General features: G+C 41.6%; 1 protein-coding gene across 4 annotated transcripts in view; it reads left to right on the plus strand.

Moving 5' to 3' along the window:
- jade2 (jade family PHD finger 2) overlaps positions 1-23,449 on the plus strand; it is a 257,626-nt gene that overhangs the window by 61,113 nt on the left and 173,064 nt on the right. For all 4 annotated transcript variants that reach the window (XM_078172613.1, XM_078172612.1, XM_033640720.2 and 1 more), the window contains exon 4: positions 21,699-21,856. In XM_078172613.1, the coding sequence (XP_078028739.1) occupies positions 21,699-21,856 (158 nt within the window). The remainder of the gene's footprint in view (positions 1-21,698; positions 21,857-23,449) is intronic.

The following is a 23,449-nucleotide window of genomic DNA, read 5'->3' on the forward strand; positions in this document are numbered from 1 at the left end:
AAATGTGTCATTTTGTATGCAGTGAACTGAAATAGAAAAGCGAGTTCAGCCACATTAGATAGTGTCTTGGTCCAACAACACTCCAGCATGCAAATAACGTACAATTACAATTTTTAGACTAACTCAAAGATAGAGTTGTACCGATACCAATATTGGAAATGCCTCCGATACTGCCTAAAATGCGGTATCGGGCAGCGCTCGACAGTGTGAGCGTTTCACTCACATTTGCGACTAAAAATAGGTGTGTGCGAACTGTAAAAAATATTTAGGGGCACATGTGAGCATAAAAAAAATCAGTCGAAGCAGCCTATATTTTTGTCAATAAAAAAATATGATAATCTAACCGCAAATGTTGGAGGAACTCCAGCAGCCTTCCCTCTTCCCTCTCCCCGTGTTATGGGCTGTTTTCCAAGCCACTGTCGGCCCAATGAATATAAGTCCCACTGTCAGCAGGGTGGAAATAAGTCAAAGTGTGGAGGAGGAGACGGACTGGGTTAAGCGGCCCTCTCCCCTTTCCCCGCAGTGAGGGACCGTTCTCCAAGCTACCGCTGCTGGGCAGCGTGGAAATAAGTCAAAGTATGGAGGAGACGGACCGGGTTAAGTGGCGGACCGCCGGGGAAGCCTGGACCGTTCTCCACAGCCAGGCTGTCGGCTGGGTGGGAATAAGTCCTGCAGAGTTTCAGAGGCCCTGGAGAATGTTTTAGGATAGTAATAACATTATATAAGATAATCATATTGCAAAGATAATATATATAAGATAATAACATTAAAGACAAAATTAAATTGCAATACTTTTTCAAAACTTGATGATTTTACCTTTCTGTACATTTTGTATACAAATTCATTAATTTGGACTTAGGAGCACATGGGCTCCTTGGGAAAAAAAGTTAGCGTCAAGCCCTGTCGGGTATCGGCGAGTACAGCTTATGACCAATCCGATACCACGTAATGCCTCACGTCATTACGCATATGCACGCTGCAGGCAAACGAAACGGAAACGGAGCAGAGTTTAAAAAGCATTCTACTGTAGCCTTTAAAATGTCTTTTTTACCAAATTGTGTGGCCGCACTTTAACCTGTGTCTTGATCTGTGTCAGCACTGGATAATATAATAAAAAAAGTTTTATGGCATTAATTCTACTATTATGTATTTGTTTCTTAATATTTTACATAGAGTTTTAGGAGTTGAGACATACAACAACTCATATCCCATCCATTTTTATTTTACGCACTGGTATCAGATCGGTTCTCGGTATTGGCAGATACCTAAGATTCAGGGATCGGAATCGGTATCGGGAAGGAAAAAGTGGTATCGGTACATCTCTACTCAAAGATACAACCCTCTAACATGTTTCCTCTATATTCAAATATTTATCACTTACAAGTGGCTCTGTATGGTTTTTGTCTTGTATCTGTTATGGTTTTTTCCCTCTAGAACTTGAGCTGAATTTGCTCGAGTTTAATTTCCACAGATAACGGACTGTTCAGCAAACATTTTGCAATTGTTCTATCAAAATCCATCCAGGTTTTAATGAGTCTCATGACTTGGACTCAAGTCAGACTTAAGTCACAAATTTGATGACCTTACACTTGACTTGACAAAATCAAAAAAGACTTGCAGCTTGAATTGGACTTACTGTAGGCACAAGTGACTCATGACTTCACTTGGACTTGAGCTCTTTCGGCTTGAAAATACTTGACACCTTCCCACAAGCCAATAAGGAAAGAGAAAATGTTTCCAATATGAGATGAGTTAAACACAAGACAGGACAGTAACGAACAAATTTCATTCTGTTCTGGTAATTCACTTTCAATTTCTGTAACCACTTATCTTGTTAGGGGTCACCGGGGGTCACCGTTAGGGGTCACTGGGGGGCTTCCCTGCGAAGCATTTCCCAAACCTCTCCTGGAGTCCCCCATGCCCTGCATGTTTCAGATATGCTCCTGCTCCAATGCAGCTGATATAAACAATCAAGTCATTATTAAATGTTGAAGCTGCTTGATAAGAAGCTGATTATTTAAATCAGCTGTGTTGGCGCAGGGAGAGATCTACAACATGCAGGATGTAGGGTACTCCAGGAGAGGTTTGCAGAATGTTGCACTCACAACTGAACAGCTAAGAAAAGCATCAATAGATCAGCGTGCAGTCTGTCCACAAGACATGTTATGTCTCTCACTTTTCTCAGCTGGAAGAAAATCTCAATTTCTGGGTGTTACGCAGTCATTCTTGTCAATGTACTGAATCACTAACCGTAGTAGAAGCAGATGAGACAGATTGAGGGGCGAGAAAAGCTGAAGTACCGCAGTTGAAAATAAAATTGGTCCTGGAACACACTGAACATCACAGATTGGTATCTGACAGCAGATTTTTCCTTCTTTGAAAAGGCAAAAGAAAGATCTTTTGATGAGCGGTTGTTACTTAAAATGACTCAGAACCTCTTAGCGTTACAGTGGGCGTTAATATAAGGGCCAGCTTAGAAGTCGCTGTTATTATAAGACTCTGCGGACCAACTCCTATTCACAAGTCACAGGGTTTATTTTGGCCTGCACACAGCACCAGATGGGTGGAGTTTAGTGCATCAGAGCAATTCAGAAAATATAAAAACTAACTGACAAAAATATTGTTCTATGTGACAGATACCACCCATCTGACTCATGCAGGGTAAAACAAGCTGCAGATCTGTCAAATGCTATTTAGACTTTTGATCCTCCGTCTCGGGCTTGTTCTTGGTGTTTGTTGTGAAAGCTGCACGTCACGTAAACCTGTTGAGCATCAGAGCAGGCAGCTACGGCTTTGCTCCCATTTTAATCAACTTCGTTATTCCCCATTAGTAAATTCGGCTGCTAAAAAGCGTGACAACAGACTCAAGTTGCAGTCGAGGCAGACATGCGAAGCAGCATTAATCATGTAGTTGTTTTGGTTGTGTTTTTTTTTTCCAGCCACACATCTCCAAAACTAGGTCACATCTCCCCCCAGCTTTTGGTTGCCATTTTACCAGATCGTCTGCCTGAGCCCGCCATACGAAGAATGATATTTGCATCGGACTCCGTGGGGGGGAAATTGGCTTATTGCTCCTGCCTCTTAAGTCTCCTGCACTCTTTCTTGTCAGTGACCCAGTTTTTTAACCTTTATTTATTGAGGGGAGGTTTTCTGAGCATGATCGCTTTCTCTCTCCTTCCCTCTCTCTCTCTTCTTCTCTCAAAAACATCTCGCTTCATATTCATGATTTTACACACATTCACACCTGGGAGCTGCAGAGTACAAGCGTAGCCTCCACTGAGCAGATCCACTTGAGCAGTTTGGGGGATACATGCCTTGTTTAAGCCAGTTCTTGTGTGAAAAGCTTGAATATTTATATTGAATTTGATTGTTTTTTTCCCTTTTACACCTTTCATAACTTCTTGTAATTGATAAAATTGCATGCTCTTTATCAGCAACGTTTTGCTTAACATTCATGCACAAGTTGTTTAGCACAAGCAGGCTACCCAGCCTGCCCGTCTTTGACATATGGTCATTTAGTAGCTCCAGTGAAGCAGTTTCCTGGTTAAATGCCTTGCCCAAGGACATTCAGGGAGCTTTTCTCTGACCAAACTCCACTCCAAGTAACCTCTGGCTCCAAACCCAGCTCAACCTCTAAGCCACTGCAGTCTTGAATATTGATATTTAAATTTGTGGACAAGCTGCACAGATGATTATATCTGCCTTTATTGTTTTAAAGATTCCATTTCTTTGAATACTTGCACCGAGGGCGGAATTTTAGCTTGCTAGAGGCCAAAAATCACATCTGTTCAAACGGTAGAGTGCAGTCAGTCAAATCCTTATTGAAGCGGGAACAAAGCTTAATTGCATGACCTTTGAGTGAAGCCTTGGCAATCAGCCTGCCCTTGGCGTGGAGGGGAGCGCCGTCGCTCCACGCATCATTCAGGCCAGGGGCTTGTGATGAGGAGCCGGCGTTCAGAGACATCTCAAAAGGACTTGTTCACTGTCTCGTCTCACGCTAATGAGGGGCATAAATTGTAGGCTGAGTGCCTTTTCAGAGCTCGGCAGTACGAAGTTGGGCTAATAGCTACAGATGTGACATTTCAGATCTGAGACGGGAGAGGGGACTATAGAAAGAGCAAGAGGAAATCCTTTTCACAGTCGTATCAAACCCTTTATGTGTTACACGAGAAGTGTCGAGTCGGTAAAGGCTGTTGATGCAAGCGATTCAGTTTAGTGAGAGATAATGTTTCTGCATAATACCGGTGACTCCCTTCACTCTTGCTTTTACGCCCCCCCCCCATCCGTCCTGAGCTGAAACAGCCGTGTAGCGAGCGCGCTGAAAGGTTTCTTCAGGCCTGTGCTCTCTTCGCCCTGCATGGTGCCTGTTCTGCTGCGCTCACACAAAGAACAAGCCATCTGAACTATGCCTGACTCCATAGATGGTGACAAAAGTACTTTTGAATTGCACGTCAGGGCTCAGCTGTATAAATCACAGGTGGGTTGTCAAAGAGTTTGCATAAATAAAACCAGTTGGGTCATGAATAGGTTGTGCTGCATGTGTAATGTGATATTTTTGATATAGTATCTGTGGACTCTTTATATGGACATAATTCTGCATGTGCTTATCAGGAAACACTCTCTTACTTTTTAAGGATGGAAGTACTGTTTTCTTTTTAACACTTTGGATGCTCATATGTTCTCATACTAGTTTTAGAAGTATGGTGGTTGCTGCTGCCTGGAGTGCAAAGTGTTTGACCTGGAAACTTGTTTTAATGCTTTCATGAACTGGTTAAAGGTTGTACCGCTATCGTAATGTATCAAGAAAGATAGTAGCGTGTTATGAAAAATGTCATGGATATTTACCGTAAGAACACCTGGGGCTGTGTGCTAATCCAGTCTTGATTATGTTCCTGGCAGTTTCTTGGCTGATACGGGACAATTTCTCAGCATGTATTTGTCTTCTAGATAGCTTATCTTCTCTGTCTTTACTTTTCCGTTGTATTTGTGTCTCAGACCACCTTACTCACTGCTCACTTTAGTTTTACAGACTTTAAAAAGGAGGGAAAATGAGAAAGGTGAAATTTAAGATCCAAAATAAAAGGCTTCTCCTGGAGGAACATCCGGAAAAAGATGCTCCCCAGACGAATTTGCACTTTTGTTCCTTTTCTCTCCTGCTTCTCTCCCTTCTGCTTTCACTACCTGTATGATTCACGCTGCTCTTCTCGGTTGGCGGGAAGCCTTGCTGAGGAGAGGTGACTCCTTTCAGAAGCTGAGTGATAAAACTTGGTAAAAACGCTAACAGCTTATGTAAATCTTGCTCCTTGGGGATTCCAAATTTGGTCTACTTTTTCTAACATGCTGGTTTACTCAAAGCCTCGTAACGTGCGAGTGGTTCCTTGTGCAGCTTGCTGTCCTTGTCTGTTTTTGCTTTTAATGTGAAGGCCAGCTCCATTTTTATCTCCGCCAGGCATAAGCCTTGGGGGGGATCATGCATTTGGTTATGTGTGAGTGTGGTCATGTGGTCATTTTTTCTTGATATTTGTGCTTCTGTCAGAAGTAAGTAGGCTGTGTGGTTAAATGGTTTCATTTTTCACTTTGTTGTGCTGTAGCCGGATGGCACGGTGGTGTGGTGGTTAGCACTGTCGCCTCACAGCAAGAGGGTTCCTGGTTCGGTCCCGGGTGTGGGAGCCCCTCTGTGCAGAGTTTGCATGTTCTCCCCATGTCAGCGTGGGTTTTCTCTGGGTACTCCGGCTTCCTCCCACAGTCCAAAGACATGCAGGTTAACTGGTGACTCTGAATTGTCCGTAGGAATGTGAGTGTGAATGGTTGTCTGTCTCTATGTGTCAGCCCTGTGATAGTCTGGTGACCTGTCCAGGGTGTACCCTGCCTCTCGCCCAATGTCAACTGGGATAGGCTCCAGCCCCCTGCAACCCTCAGGAGGATGAGCGGTTAGAAAATGGATGGATGGATGTGCCTACAGACTAAAACCGTTGAGATGGATCAAATATTTCTGGCGGTGTTTCAGTGATTATAAACACATTCATCATGGTAGGCTATCTGTACTCAACTCAATCTGCTCTGCGCAATGCGCTGTAGCTGTCAAAAATAGACAAGGCGCATATTTTTATAAGCTTCTGGGATGCTTCTTAAATGCTGCGGCGCATCTGTTGGAATTGCTAGAATTGTCTAGAGTGACCGCGATCAGCTCGGACAGCTGCCCCGGAGGAGATCTGCACTTTACTGATTGCACTTTTCTAATTGCTCTTTGTGTTAAATGATTTAATATTTTGTATGTGTGAGTTGAAATATAATTATTTTCATCATAAAATACAAAAACAGCCTCTGGTGAATGGTAAAGAAATATTACTTTTGAGACGCGCTGATGTCAGATTAGTTAATCTTGAATTGTAGCTGTACTGTTTTGTTATGCATGTAATTGTAATAGCTGAAGGCCAGTGTCATTTTAAGTTGCTGCTCAGTTGTTATTTTATTTTGTTCATCCTTTTGCAAGAGAAAGAGAAGAGGTCTTTGTTCCTTCAGCTTCATAAATACAATGCAAATGTTCTTTTCGCAAGATGATGTGTCACACCAGAAGGGCTACGTGTGCGTTTGTGATGTATTACCCTTGGATTCAATTGTTATATAATGTTATAATTGCTTATATTCACTTCATTCTGTTGGTATTGCAGCACCAGATTCCTGTCTCGCTGCGTGTCAGGGAGATTGTGTTTCTTGCAGAAATCACTGAGTCACTGCTCTCCTCTCCTCTCTCTCCTTCTGTCACTCTCTCATCAAGCCCTTTCTCTCCTTCTCTGTCTTTTTCTCACTCTTAATCACCCACTCAACATTCACACACGCACACAAATAACACACACACACGTCTCCCTGAGTCCTGTGGACCTTCCAAGCAGCCAATCATTAGAGCCCGTCCCTGCGCTGTGATGTGGCTGCTAAAATTAGCCTCCTCTCTCTGTGAGTCGACATCTGCCATGACGCACTGTGAAGAGCCAGGTAGCCATGATGCCCAGAGGAAGAAAAAGAAATACTCCTCTCCTTATTCATTTCCTCTTATTCCTCCCCTCTCACCTCCTCACTTCCCCTCCCTTTTCTTTCCTTTCCTTCCCCTTCCACACTGTGTGATTGCTTTCATCTTTACCTTTGCGTTTCTTCTCCTATGTCTTCAGCAGGTCTCGTTTGCTGTCCTTTTCAGTCTGTTAAGTCAAATGTTAACCCATTTGAAGCTCAGGTATGACTGCACACTGCTGCCGGTCCTGCTTCTGTATTACTTTTTGACAGCACAGAGTGGCTACTATAGAGCTCGTTCACCAGAATCTGTCACAATGCCAGAGGGTGTATGTAGTCCTTCACAGTTCGGCCAGTAGAGTCAGGGCTTCATCCTCGTGTCCTTTGAATGAACTAGTTTACTTGCTGTGCTTTTTTTTTGCAGAGAAAAGATCATTCAGCTAAATAATTTTAATTCTGGCCATTTCTAGTGGCACTTTTTAAACTTTTTTAAAATCATGACACCCATTCATAGTGTTCGTTTCATTGCCTCCCCTTCTTCTATCTACTGTGCAAATTTTCAGATAAATATTCACTTCATTCTGTTTTGTATTTACCTCTCAAAGTCGCTTAAGTATTTAATATCCTTGTTGTAAAAGCTTGAGTTTATAGGGCGTCATTGTTTTTCTCTGCAGATGAAGCATTCTGCTGCTGGACAGCTAGTTTCTCGATTCAAGAAAAGCCATAAGCAAAGTTCTTTTCACTTTTTTGCCTCATTTCGTGTCCTAAATTTCCTAAAAATTAGGCACAGGTTCAGTCGGCTCAGACCATGTTGAGAGCTGAGTTGTATCAGCATTTCTTTGAGCTCTGTTTACAGTGACAGATCTCTCCATCACTGCTCTGACAGTCACTATAACTGCTGTACTCACAGAAACTCACATGCCGGAAAGCGTGTTGCATTACTATGACAATCACCAGCTGTGAGCTGTCATGTCATTAGCTGCATATTTGGCAGATTTTGTAATATGGGGAATTTCTTTCGTTCTGATGTGTTTAAAAATGTAATATAAAGATTTCAATGTAAAACTGACTTGTATTTGTGGTTCTGCCGAGCGGTAGTAGCAGTGTTTAATGGACTAGTCGACCAATCATAGCCCTAATGATATAGGGCTCTCACTTTAGTGTTATAACAATGCAGCGTTGGCTATCATCTTTTGCAATAAATGCAAAACTTAGATGTGCAATCACATGTCACACTTGAAATATGTTGCCTGATTGAGATGATAGTTGCTATGACGTGATCTAGTTTTTCTGAAAAACTGAGCTGTCATCAGTCAAGAACATGACAAATGACAAATGTCGCTGCTTCATTGTACATTCAGCATTTCGAGCCAGACTCACGCTGCCTTTATGGGTCCTTATGGGATGTGGATAGCTATCCCACCGCTGTTGCACCCATAATCACAGTCGAGAAGCCTCCACTAAAGTTTAGCAGTCTAATAATAACAGCGGGATGAAAAATGAAGGATGGAGCATCCTTTCTCTCCTTCTCTTTTTACCAGCACTCTCATCCCTCTCAAAGTCACACATGAACAATGCCGATTGTTTTTCAAGATAACTAGCAAGCCATAACGGTGGTGTGTGATGTCAGCTGGCCTTTAAAAGCACTTAAAGCACTTTGTCACTGTGCTTCAAGGAAACTGGCTCAGCAGTACCATAATAACAAGGTCTATTGTGTGGGGAGGGAGCCCGGGCTGGGTGTGCACCTGTGTGTGCACTTTGGGAGTGTGTGTTTTTGTGTTAAATGCTTTTGTGTGTAGTTGTATATACATCCATGTATATGTCTGTATTTTATGTGTGATTTTCTTCCTCTGAATGAATGTGTTGTGTCAGTACTGTACATCTATGTGTAGTTGAGTCTGTGTTTACGCAAGAGTGTGTTTCTGCTTTGCTGTCAACGTGACCACCACTCTACCTGAGTGACTGTGTGTGCTTGCAGGTTTGAAATGTCAGATTTCAACAGTCATCCTCTGTGGTTTCTGTTCTGTTCGGCTCAGGTCGAAGCCGACTGCTAATCTATCACCGCTTCGCAGATGGTCAGAGATTAGAGTCGGTCCCAAAAATAAGACAGAGAGGCCTCATACAGCATACGAACAAGCTGAATCAGAGCGGGTAGACGCTGGAAGCTACACAACAAGGTTAGGATTGTTCCTGGAAGAGTCCAGGTTGGAGTAACCTGTCCTGCTCCTGTAAAAGATTTTTTAATTTCTGTGTGTGCGTAGTGGCACTGTGTTTTGTCTTTGCAGCTTACTAATCCTGCCAACTGCATAATCTGTGCGAGTGGCAGTATTGGAGGTAGGAGTCGGTGATATATCGATATACTCAATTTACTTATATATATATATCGCTAACATCAAGTATCACCTGTCACACCTTTTTTTTAAGCCAAGCATGAGAAAGTGTTTCCATTTTCTCGCTGTCTCCTATGTCTCTCTCTCTCTCTCTCTCTCTCTCTCCCTCAAACAGACACTCACATAAATAAAAGACTCACAAGCAAGATTTGTCACACACACTCCTCCGCCCATCCAGATCACTTTCTCCCAAGCGATAGTGTGTGAGCAGGTGTAACGTGCGTCTTGTATGCAGGGCTGCAGACCACTGTTATTTAGTTGCATTTTGTGACCATGGAGCACCACTGCAACTTGCATATGCTATAAATTGGAGAGCAGTTGGTGTGTTTCCAACTCACAGTGACAAAATCCTTGTGCAGCGACAACAGTTTAACTTTCTGCTAACTGCTAACATCTGACTGCTAACCAGGTGCTTCAAAATAAAAGCACCGTTGGTTTTACTTTATTTTTTAAAATTATAAGAGTATGTTACGTAACTTTATTATAACAGTATGTTATTTAACTTTATTATAACAGTACTTTATTCAACTTGATCTTACCTGTATGTTCTTTAACTTTATTACAATAGTTACTTTATTTAACTTTGTTGTAACTGGAGTTCATTAATTATTTAGTATTTTAGTAGTCTACAGTAGGTTCAAGAGGAGATTTCAAAATATTGAGATACATATTGTGTATCGCGATGTAGCCTAAAAATATTGTGTGTGTTTTTTAAAGCCATATCACTCAGACTTTATTGGAGGTAGCAGAAATCTCAGTAGCTGCAGCAGCTACAATCGCATAGAAGTTTGTATTGGCAGCATTGGAACCAACAGCAACAATAGCTGTCAATAGTGTTGCCAACATAGTATTAGTATTTGTGGTGGGATGAGAAGTACGTAGTAGGGGTGTAACGGTACACAAAAATCTCGGTTCGGTACGTACCTCGGTACACAAGTCACGGTTCGTTTTTTTTCGGTACAGTAATGAAAATGAACTATTAAATATCTTTTACTTATTGGTAACCTTATTAAAACGTACCACCACAGCAGTTAACTCTTTTTACACAATTTTTGAATGAAACAAATATATATAAAATCCTGCTTTTTCACATTGATTGAATGAAAATAGAAATATAAAAGTGAAAAATAAAATCCTGCTGTTTTTTTAACACATTTTTTGAATGAAAAATATAAATATAAATTTCTGCTTAAACAGTTTTACTCAATTAAAATAAAAAGTATAGTGCAGCTGGTCAGCTTTAAAGCCTGCTCAGATTCAGTTTTACTAGGAACTTACTTAGCTTTCCCACTTTGTTAAAGTGCAGTAAACAAAACATGCTTATATCTAAAGTACAGCTTAAACAATTTTACTCAACTCCAATGGCGTTGGTTATTTCTTTAGCGCAATGGTCAGGGAAACGCTCTTTCTTTTTAAACAACGACGATATCGTAGTTTGCACCAGATTGCTTTTTCTAGTCGTGCCGGTTAACGTTCAAACTCGGGTGGTGTCGCTTTAGATGCGTTAGCATGTTAGACGTGTTTCCAAGTACATACCCGACCACTGTTCTGCAGTGTCGGCACACAGCTTTTGTCTTGTCCACTTGTTTATTTCCATCTTCGTATTTTACCCTGAAACCAAAGTGTTCCCAAACGGAGGACTTAAGGTTTGCGGGTGGGTCTTCAGGTTCGTCAGGCTCACTTGCCATGTTGTCAAAATGCGAGAATGCACTGCACAAAGTGAAAGCGGAGATTTACGGTCGGACTCGGTCCATCACTCAATTATGTCCGTCAGGGAACTAGATATTTTAAATGGTTCGGCTCGTAAAAACGGAATTAAAATAAAACAAAATAAAATAAAATAATATCCTGCGCCCAATAATTTGGTACAGGGTCGTGCAGAACCGAAAGTTGCGTACTGAACGGTTCAACACAAATACATGTACCGTTACGGCCCTAGTACGTAGGGCTGAGTAATATATTGATATCTTGAAATGAAACTAGATATTGCCTTAGATTTTGGAGTTGTATTATCACAAGCCATGTCTCATCCTGGTTTTAAAGGTTGTACAGTGATGTCATTTTCTGAACTAACCAGACTGTTCTAGCTTTTTATTATTTGCCTTTACCCCCTTAGTCATTACATCCACATTACTGATGATTATTTATCAAAAATTTCATTGTGCAAAGATTTTGTGAAAGCACAGATAGCCAACCCTACAATATAGTCACAATATTGATATCAAGGTATCTAGTAAAAAATTGCATGAAATGTGATTGTCCCCATATCAGCAAGCCCCAAATACAGTAGTAATAGTAGTAGCAGCAGGAGCAGCAGCAGTAGTATTTCTACTGTCAGTAATAACACAGTCATTAGTGGTAGCAAAGGTCTCTCTTGTAGTAGGACAAGTAGTAGAAATGGCATCAGTAATAAGCAACTTCAGGTATCACAATACATATTTTATATCTATTTTTATTATATTATTTTTACTATCATATAACTTCCATTACTAGTAGTGGCACACACACACACAGACACAGGTGAACACACAAGAGCGCGGCCCAGCCTGCATTTTCCTGACCGACAATTATAACCAAGCCCGGCCGGGACCCGCAGCATGGCACTTAACACACCAGGCGGAGCCTGTGTTGCGTACAGGCGTTGTCACTTACATAACAAATTCCAGCACTTGAATAGGCTGTAGCACAACACAGCAGCATGTCAAGTGCAAAGTCAAGCAAAATAAGAAGATAATCTTTTGGGGGAAAAAACTGCACTCTTTACGCACAAAACACGTACCGAAACCAAACCGAAACCGTGGCCCAAAAACCAAGTACAGACCATACCGTGGGCTACCTGTACCGCTGCACCCCTAGTGGCAATAGGACCTTTTTTTTGTGGCAGATTTTAGTCATAGAGCTTGTGGTTATATATTGTAGTATGATGCACATATTTGTACATATTTCTTATTGTTCTATTATTCTTACAGATGTTGGTACATAGCAGCAGTGTTAGTCATATTTGGAACATGAGTAGTTTTTATAGTTGTAGTAACAGTAATGGTGCTGTTAGAGGTTTAAAGAAAGTGTCTAATGGTAATATTAGTTGTAGCAGCAGCACCGTCAGTAGGAGTATTAGTGGCAGTGTCACAGTATATTAGTCGTAATCATACGTCCTCTTAGAAGTCTCTTTATTAAAACTTACAGTAATACTATAGTCGTAGTAGTAGTAGAGGTTATCGAGAGGAATTCTTAATCACAGTGCTCTCCCATGAGTGCCCGTGTTTTTGACTGTGATTATTATTGCCTGTCAGGCTGTCAGCCCCCCTGCCAGTACACACACACACACACACACACACACACACACACACACACACACACACACACTCCGCAGCCCCTGCTCATGTCATCAGTCCAGATCTAGATTGGACTTAATGAGAGCGCTGCATGCACACAGCCCATAACTCAACATAGCATACTGACCTACTGACTGACTGACTGACTGGCCACAGGAAAGTGTGTGTGTATGTGTGTGTGTGTGTGTAAAGCTGTGCCTATGTGTTTGACTGTGTGACGGAGACTACTTGTGTTTGTTTGATCTTGTGTTTGTGTGTGTGTGTGCAACAGTTTGTGTGTGTGTGTGTGTGTTTTCCTGCAGTCACAGTAATGTTGAACCAGAATTTCTGTGGAGCTTTATCAGAGCAGCTGAATCTCATCTATTCAGTTTCAGTGAGAGGTCATCGATCACTCTGCGCTGCATGATTGGATGGCTTGTGATGCAAACCAAACTGATGACGGAACAAAAAAATTAAAACTTGAGTTATTGAAATGCAAATGAGCGCGGCGTTTGCAGCGTGACAGCTTGTCACATTTGGGGAAATGAGGCAGCGCGACTCTCTGCAGACAGAAACTAAATAATTTGATTGTTGCTGAATCATGGTTTAGAGGGAAAGTTTATCATTTGAGTTGGGATTCCCAAACGCAGGGATTCAGAAGCTGCTCAGAAGAGAGCGACAGATGTAGGCGACGTCGTTGGTGTGAAGATAATTGAATGAAGAGTAAATTAATCTAAACTCATGAAAGGATTTTTCATCAAATAATTAGGTGTTTTCACCTTGTTGCAGCATAAAAATAAAATGAAAAACATGCAAACAAATCTGATGAGCAGTGCACTGAAATGACTGCAAGCACCTAAGTACAACTCATGATTGTGATGACATGAATTAATTGCACGCTGAAGGGGATTTTCTGTTGGAAATTCACTGTATCGTTCCCACTCCTGCAAGAGTTGCATCCACTCGATATTTTCATTTGCAAATTGTGATTTATCAAATTTGGAAAGCTGAGTGGAAATGGCGAAATTCAATCACATGTTCCTGAGAACAAAGTTATTAAAGTTGATCGATGCAGAAAATCTCTCCGGCAGATAAATAAAGCGTGTGATAGATGGAAAAAGCAGCGCGCTTTTTGAGTAATTGCTGACAGAGTTTCCGTGGCCACTCCGGGCTCATTGCACGACTGAGTCTCTGTCCACCAAAGCCAGCCAGACAAGACATTTGTACTGTCACGACCATACATTCGTCTTCATCAGCTGCTCTGTTATAACACAGCTGAATGCATTTCTTTGTTTTTGTCTTCATGTGAAATATCACTGATATTAACTGACTCTGCAGAGGACAAACAGGTTACTTCAAATCTAATCAGCTCTGGATGTTTTTCTACTGGATGTAATTTTTGACTCTGTGAAAGCCGAGAGGAGTGCACCTTGTATTCTACATTGTGCGTAAAATTTGCTTGACAGTTTGGAAACTCATCTGCCTCTACCTGTCTGACTCTCCGCCTGTCTACCTGCTCGTCTCATCTTTTTACAATGCTCCTTTTCCATCTGTCTGCCTGTCATCCACCACTGAGGCTGGGTGACTCCCAACTGTCTGTCACAGAGAGAGTGAAGAGACGCGGAGGGCGGGCGGTGGATGAGAGGAAGAGCAGGATGGAGAGGAGCTGGAGAGGGAGAGAGAGAGAGAAACAAGGCAGAACATAAAACTGCAGGAGCTTGTAATAGTGTTTCCTACACATTAATTAGCTGCAGTCATTCCTGTACAAACACACAGTAATAAAACTGATATACTGACATCCTCTCCTCTCCTCCTTTTCTCCCCTTGCCTCTGCTCACATCTCTGCTCCTCTCTTCTTGTCTCATCCCCTATTTTGTACCTTCTTCTCCTCCTTTTCTCACCTTGCCTCTGCTCACATCTCTGCTCCTCTCTTCTTGTCTCATCCCTTATTTTGTACTTTCTTCTCCTCCTTTTCCTCTACTCCTTTTTTCCACTCTCATCACCTTTTATCACTCCCTTCTCCTCCTGTCTTCTCCCTTTGCCTCTGGTCTCCTTATTTTCCTTACCTTTTCTCTCCTCTTCTTGTTTTTTCCACCCCCCTCTCCTCCCTTCCTCTCTCCTCTCCTCCCTTTGCTTCTCTTCTCATTTTTTCTTTTCACCACTCTCTTCACCCCTTCTTCCCCCTTGTTCTCTTTCCTTCCCTTCTACTTCCCTTGTCCTCACCGCCTTTTCAATCCTCTCCTCACTTCTTCTCTCCTCTCCTTTCGTCTCCTCTTTTCTTCTCCCTTTGCCTCTCATCTCCTTATTTTTCTTCTTTCCTCTCCTCTCATCCTTTTCTCCTTTTGTTTCTGCTCACCTCTTTACTTTACCTTTATTCTACCATGTTCTAACCATTTCTTTTCTCCTCCTTTCATTCCTCCTATTCCTATTTTCTTTCCTCCCTTTCCTCCCTTTCTCTCCCCCTCCCCTTCTGCTTCTCCCTCGCCTCTCTTTCCCTCTCATCTCTATTGTTTTTCTTTTCCTTCCTCTCCTACCCCTTCTTCCTATCTTCTTTTGTCCTCTCCCCATTTACCTCACTCCTTTCTTCCATTCTCTTATAACTTCCTTCCCTTCTCCTCCTCTTTTCCCTGTTATCGTTTTCTTCCCTTTTCCTCTCTTCTCCTCTCTTATGCTGCTTTTCTCTCCTCTTTCCTGGCCATATCCTCCTCTCCTCCCCTCACATACCTTTTCCTCCCCTCTTTTGCTCCTTTTTTAATCTCCTCTCCTCTCCTCTCCTCTCCTCTCCTCTCCTCGCCGGTGAGGAGTATGGAGAAAAAAGTGAGAGTGTAAGTGGAAGAGGAGGAAGAGACAGAAAAAAAGAGAGAGAAAGATTAAGGAAGAGCGGACTGCCCTCTGTCTTTGTCTGTCCTCCTCTCGTATTGCTGAAGGGGAAGGCAAGATTCATCATGGCCTTGGCTTACATGCACACACACACACACACACACACACACACACACACCCGCACGAGCACACACATTTTTAAACACTCAGACACACTTACTCACTCATATACAACCACACACACACACACACACACACACACACACACAGAGGAATGCACACAGTTACAGAGGAACACACACATGGACATTTACACCGAGTTGTACACAAACAAATACACACGCGCACACACACACACACACACACACACACACACACACACACACATGGCCCCTTACTCCATTGCATTATTTATTTGTGCTGGCTGGCAGACAGTGGAGGCAGCCAAGCAGCAGAACCAAGGATGCTGCTTTTTACATATGGCCTTTTTATATACTGCTCTGACACACACACACACACACACACACACACACACACGTACACGTGACCACACCAGTTTCATCCTCGTCCGTCCTTGTCTTTCATCTCTCTTTCCTCTTAAATAATATCACTGTCTTTTCTCTTTCTTTCTCTCATTCCTCTCATACTTGGTGATTTGTCTTCTCTTTCTCCTCTTGTCTTCCCTCTTCCCCCCTCACTCAGTTAAACATCATTCTCCTCTCCTCTCCTCTCCTCTCCTCTCCTCTCCTCTCCTCAACAGTCATTTTTTCCAGCAGTCCAGTCTGATAGTTCAGCTCCTCTGAGGGTCAAGACAAATATAAAGCATATTACTTCCTCCACACTCGCTCTTCATCTCTCTGTGCTTCTGGCTCTTTATTACAGAGGACTTGTGTTTCATTGAAACTCTTAAGCAAACAGCATGCAAACTTTTAAAGTATGTCACAAGAAAACACTGAGTTTAGACTGTATTTTATTTAATGGTTGTTGCTTGTCTTTAGGCAACATCAAGTAGTGATGCATGGAGGAATGTGTCATATTTTATTTGATCTGATTATCAAAGTCAACTTTGGGGGAAAGATCACCTACAGTACTGTCCGTAGCAGTGCAGAGAACTGCTTGGAAAAGTGGCAAATTAAGATAGTTTTCTTCATGACATAACCACGCCAACATGCTAAAAAGCTGCTGAATGAGTGGCTGTATGACTTTAAGTGGGATTTATACTTCTGTGTCAAATTGTGCACGCTATGCCTTAGCCCATACCATAGCCTACGCTGTAAGATGTAACTACATGTTGGGTGACAGAGACCTCGTGTGTATTTTTGGAAGCTGAAAACCATTTTACTCAGTGGAATCAAAGACTTCATTTACTTTAGAAACAATAAATTGTGAAGACATTTAAGCCCCCACAAAATAGCATTTGAAGTCCTTTGTGTGATTTATCCTGGCTTCTTATGAGGAGAGGAAAGTCTGCTAGCCTGTAGGCTAATTTATGCAGTGTAAAATGGTATAGGCTTATGCTAATAACATTAGCATGTTGTATATGTGGGGAGAAAGTGTTTGGTGTAAGACAGTTGTTTTGTTGATGAACCTTGTGAGTTGTAATAGAGCCGAAATTTGTAACCTTACCTTTGTTAAATGTTGCTGTTGTTCCTGGCTTCATATGAGTAGAGGATAACTCTGCTAGCTGCAAGGCTAATTTATACAATGTAAAATGCCATAAGCTTGTGCTAATAAAGTTAGCATGTTATATTTGTGGAGAAAATGTGTCCAACAAAAGACAAGTGTTTTTTTCTGTGAATCGTGCATGCTATAATGAAGCCAGTTTGCACAAGTACAGTGTTTGAAATTGTCGCAATTAAGTCAAATTGGTTAAACTCTACAGCACTTAACAGAAACCCTGCCACAGACTAGTGTTAGAGGTGTAACTGCAGAGCAACACAGACACACAACAGCACAAGTATAAATGCTCATAATGGCATAGACCACACACATAGGTTGCGATAAATCCACCTTAACAAGCTCATCATGAGCCCAGGCTGGGCCAGTTTGGAGTGGTTAACTCATACTCATAGTTTAATTATGTTTTAAGCTCGCACAAAGGTAGCAGGATTATAGGACAAGGCTGATCAGGGTCAGTTTTCTCTTATATCTTGCTTAAAACACCAGAAAGGGCTTCGGTATATTTGGACACCATGTTGGCTTTAATATTCTTCACTCAAAATGTAATTCAAGGTAGTGAAATTAGCAAGATTTTGCAGTGTATCTACCAGAGAATACAAATCACCTTTCTTCCAAACAAAGATAGCAGTGATCTTGTGACATCATGTTGATTTCTGTAATAGAAAAAAAGGTTCTGTAGAGAAACATGATTAATTCGTCAAACAAAGGTATTAGAAATGTATCATTTTGTATGAATAAACAGAGAGCACTCAGATATTGTATCAGAAGTGATATTGACAATGTTCAAGCCTCATGATTTATATTGTGATATGAAGAATTTTAGGGAAACTCAATTTTCTCTCTGTCTCTGTCAGTTTCCATCTTTCTCTCTTGTTTATAGATATTTCCTAATAATATTTTATTTGCTGCCTCCTTCTAACAGCTCATTTTATTTCACTCCCTCCTTCCAGCGCTCCCTCTTCTATTTCCCTCTCATTACCTTGTTTTTTCCCTCACAAATCTCCTTTTGACACTTTGCTACTTTGTGTCCCCTAAGTCAAAATAAAGCAGGTAGAACAAAAAAAATCCACATTAGGCGACTGAGTAAGAGAAGGGGGAGGGAGGGAGGGAAGATGGAGAGGTTAATGGAGAGACGGAGGGGGAGCGAGGGAGTAGGATGGAGGAGAAGAGCTAATAAAGCAGGGATAAGGAGGCTTAGAAAGTAATGATAAAATGTAGAGTGAAGTCATACGGTTGATTTGGCACCGCCGTGTGTGTATGTGTTGCTTGTTTTCCTGTGTGGGTTTGTGTGTTCTTGGCTGATGTCCTTGACTATATGGCTGATAATATCATTGCTTCAGGTCCCTGTTAGAGCAGACAGAGAGAGAGAGAGACTGCATGTGTGTGTGTGCCTGAGTAGGTGTGTGTGTTCACATTATGTGAGAATGATTGTGTTTGCTTGAATACACCCACTCCCTCAGGTCTTCAAAAAGCTCCATCTCACACAAGCACACCTTGTTTGTTTTTATACCGTCCTCCTACGTGCACATTCTTTTAATCATTTTGTACATGTATTTTATGTAGTTGGAATTAACCTGTAAAGGTCTCCAGGTTAATAGCAACAATCTGGTTAGCAGTTACCATGACCACAGCATTTCATCTTATCAGCCTTTCCCTCACATCTTCCTCCTTCCTCTTCCTTTCCACCCCTTTAGTTCCTCTTACAGACATAGTAGTAGTTCCCATTTGTCTTAAATGTCTCTTCATTCCTCTCACTCACATCCTCTCCTCACATCATGGTCCTTCCCATGTAAGGCGTTAGGAAAAGATGTAAGTGGGGGAAATGAGGAGACCACTTAGTGAGATGCAAGAAAAAAGATGTGAGGGTAGAGTTTGTAATGAAGTGAGACATCTCTCCCTCTCAGCATCATCCGAAGCAATGCCATGATGACAGTCAAAGCCTCCATATGTTCCTTTGCACCCAAAAGTAACAGCACAAATGTACAAAAAGGTCAAAAAAACTTCTGTGGAAAACCACTCACACATCCAGGGAAGCATTAGAAAGACCACAGAGGCGATGAATTATTATTATCTGAGAGAGCCAAAGATATGGATCTAGTTAACACTGCAAAATTGCGGATTAAGGCTTTGCTAGACAAATGTTACTCATCACCTTCCCACATCTGTTCTCCATATTCTTCACCTGCTTCACAGTTACAATAACGTTTAGTGTTGAGCAGCAGAAATGCAAAAAATGATTTTGAGGCCACAGCAAATTGATGTTCAAGCCAAACTATGGATCATACACAAGCCTGACAGTTTGTTTTATTATCGGTAATGATTTTATCATGAGTACGAGCTCACAGGCTGTGAGGATTTGCCAGAATCCTTCACTTCTCAGCATCTGAAGATGCTTAGGGCTGGGTGATATGGCCAAAAATGTTAACATGATACGAATATTCATATTACTTGATATTGATAATAATCATGATACATGTCAAATCATTGTTTTGTTTTTAGTTTTAAAAAGGCTGGTTTCTGCTCCTGGGTGAAAGTTGAAGAAATCAGAGGGTGAATTTTGGTTTAAACTGCTCTTTATTATTAGAACATGAGGAACACTCACAAATCTGAGGTAGAATTAAAACACTTATAATAGAAACACGTCAGTAAATTGATCAATAAATAAGCAAAGAAATGTCCGGGGTCAGTAGCATGTCAAACCCTCTGTACAGACGGTTTAAACATTTTGTGTTATACCTGATGATGTCAACAAAAATAGACAAATGAAAAATCTTAACTGTGGCCAGAATTTGCTGTTTTCACGCACACTATGTAATTTCTACTGTTTCTCAATCAAAACAAGAATAAAAGACAGACTTCTGTGACATCATGAAGTAGTGTGGGATCATGGGAGTTGTTGTCTTCTTTGTTAAACAGTCACCGTTGCCAGTGAAAATTTATCTGGCGTGGCTCAGGCAGAAATCCCATTCACAGATGACGAAATGTTTTTAAGTTTTATTTACATTACATTTAGTTATGATTATTCACATTATGTAGTTTCATTCTAATGGAATAGCTAACATCAACTTAACTTGCTAACTTACCATTAGCATTAGCATTACCATACAGGTACACTTGTGTGGCAAATTGTGGGGTTGCCCAGTGCTGTTACTGTATCTTTGATCAAAATAATTGTACTAAAAATAACTTAAAGCTGCAGTAGGTAGAAAGCCTGAAAACAGTTGATTTTTGAGTCTCATCTGAGTTAGGTTTCGTTCGTCTCCGCCCTGAGCCCCTCCTACCAGACGAGCATGCGAGTATTTTATCCGGGGAACCGAGTTCTGTCTTCCTTTCTTTGGGTTGTTTAGCCGTGTAGGCAGTTGTAGCCAATGCTGGAATAGCTATTTTACCTGGTGCACTGTTCGCCATTGCCGCTTGCTCTCCCCTTCTGCCGGCGGCACGGGAACGCGCATATGCAGTAGAACAGCCAATAGGAACGCAGTGGTCTGAGCTGACCTTTGATTGGTTGATGCTGGTTCTTTAGAGGCTGAACACAGAGCCATGGTGAGGTGCAGAAACCTATTGTTTGTCTCACACCACTTGATTTACATTATGCTTAGAGGATATTATAAAATTTTTACTCAATTATACCAAAACAATGTTGCCTACTGGAGCTTTAATGAGCATGAATTACAGTATGCATTAGCTTGGTGTCTGGTCTCTTCTTCTTCTGCTACTATGACTTCTACTTATTCTTCTGATGTTAAAGCATGGTGGCAACCAATGTTTAAGGTACATTAGCATCCCCTCTCCCTGCGTATGGGCGGTTTAATGACAACATACATGGAGGAAACTCTATCAAAGAAAGGTGTATCATTGTCGTTTTATCGCCTAGCCCTGTAAACCAACCAGTACTTATTCCAAAGTCGTCAAATACTGCAGCTTGGTCATTGATTTCCATGTCAGACACCAACGAAAAACAGGCATACTTTTGTGGTGGTATGTTATGCTGTCAGGCAGCAAGAGTTAACAACGCCACCGGATGGCGTCTGTTTGAAACGCCACAGGACAACAGCGTAATCTAAAGACCTGGAAAGTCCTTTTTCTAAGCCTAACCACTTGCTTTTGATGCACTTTTAAATAGACATATTCGCAGTTTTTTTTTTTTTTTTTTTTTTACCAAGGCTGTAAGTTAATTCAAAAAAAGACTGTATGCATCTAATGAGCAGAAACTGAACATTGTCTGTGAAAACAAAAGTGTATTTTGAAAAGACACAATGCATGTAAGAGGCTTAAATTGATATGGCGTCCCAGAGCGTCAAAGACAGACGCACCCAGGCTACCTAGCGTGTAATATGTAGACGTCAAAGTCCACTGACCAAGTGGCAATATGTGACAAGTTGGGAGTAAAAATGTGTTGTGAATGGAAGTATATGTCTTAACTGTTTCTGAACATTTGACCAAACTTTTCTTTCCTTCTCTCTCCTCTCTTCTGTTTTCATCTCTGCAGGTATTTCGTACAGATTTCATCACGGCCATGAAGCTGCCAGACTCGGCCCAGCTCGGCCCGGACGACTTCTACGTGCTCTCAGACCCTTGGAGACAAGAGTGGGAGAAGGGAGTGCAGGTGCCTGCCAACCTGGAGGCCATACCAGAACCTGTGGTCAGGTAGGACACACACAAAACACATCCTGCATACACACACAAACAGCCATTACATTTATGAGGATAGCAAATTGAGTATTGTTATTTGTTTTAATAGTGATTCACCACCAGCTAAACCTCTGCTTGCACAGACATTATGTCACCATCTAAACACACTGGCAGAGTTCCCACGGTCACAAAGATCTTGGAAGGGTTATGAGACTTGAACTTCTGTTTGCCGTGACTAATAGTTGTCTTGGAAATTTGCCAAAATATCATTGAACTTCAGGAAGCTTGTGAAATTTGAGATTCTAGTTGATGCAACCTTGAATTTTTGCTGAAGTGATTTTGAAAAAAATGTGAGTAAAGGAGTTTATTGAGATAGTTCTTGCGGAGATTATCCAACTGATTTTTTTTTTTTGTAGAGATACACAGCTGTCGTACATTTATCAACATTTTGGAAATGTTCAGGAGAAAATTGGCATTGATTTGTGATAAATGACTGTGGGAACCCTTTACATAATTAAACTGCATGTCATTGCACTTATTAGCATTATTTGTTAATTGAATATTTGCACACAGGCACCTACAGAAATCTGGACACAAAGTGAGACCCTCTGCTTTTCTAACTCTTTCAAGCACAAACACTCTATGGGAATCAGGTTTGGATGCACGTGCAGGCAATGAAACATGGACACACACACACACACACACACACACACACACACAAGCAAGCTGGTGGGCAGATGTGTGCAGGCATGCACTTCGACCCACTTATATTCACTCATACTGTAGATTAGTCTGGGCACGCTCCCTCTCTCCCTCTCTCTCTCAGCCCAGTAGGTTGTTGTGGCTCTCTAGTACTACTGCAGCTGCTGCACATACCCATGTGGTTTGTTTGGCATTCAAGGAACTAATGAAAATGCTCAGACTGCCTGGTAATGCCTGTTAGATAGACATGTCATACTGGGAGGCCACACACACATTCTCTTTGGGAGACAGACAAATTATCCAGTCATGAGGTTTGGTCAAATGTTCTGTATCCATTAGGATTGGGTGCCATTTACATTTGAACAGATACTGGTGCCATTGCCTCGAATATTGTATCCGTACCCAAGGGTGCCTTTTCTCTGTACTTTACTCTTTCTGTAATTACAAAAATGTAATTTAAATAATTTGCTGCTAAATGTTGTGTATTATTGATACTCGTTACCTGGAGAGGTTGGAAAAAGATATACGTTTCTTCCCTGTGCCAAACCAAAATCAAACCCTGAAAAGTGTAGGGTTAGCTAGCTAGCTACTGAAGATACAGCCTACTGAATGTATACACATGCTGCTTTTGCTTTGTAATAATTATAACAGTGGAAAAAAGACCGACCCTGCTGTACAGGAACCAGTGAAGGGAAGCAGGGAAACTTTGCTGATATTCAGCTGTGTGTCATCACAGTGTGCGCAGATGAATGTTGTTTAATCCCTGCCCGTCCTGTGGCAGAGGTCCAGGTGCTGGCAGTGGCACGGGGGCGAAGCAAAACACCGTTCATCTGCACACACTGTGATGCCACACAGCTGGTTCAATATCAGCAAAGTTTCCCTTTATATTTATTGTGTTCTGTGGCG

This window comes from Epinephelus lanceolatus, chromosome 11, assembly GCF_041903045.1.
Source record: "Epinephelus lanceolatus isolate andai-2023 chromosome 11, ASM4190304v1, whole genome shotgun sequence".
Classification (NCBI taxonomy): Eukaryota; Metazoa; Chordata; class Actinopteri; order Perciformes; family Serranidae; genus Epinephelus; species Epinephelus lanceolatus.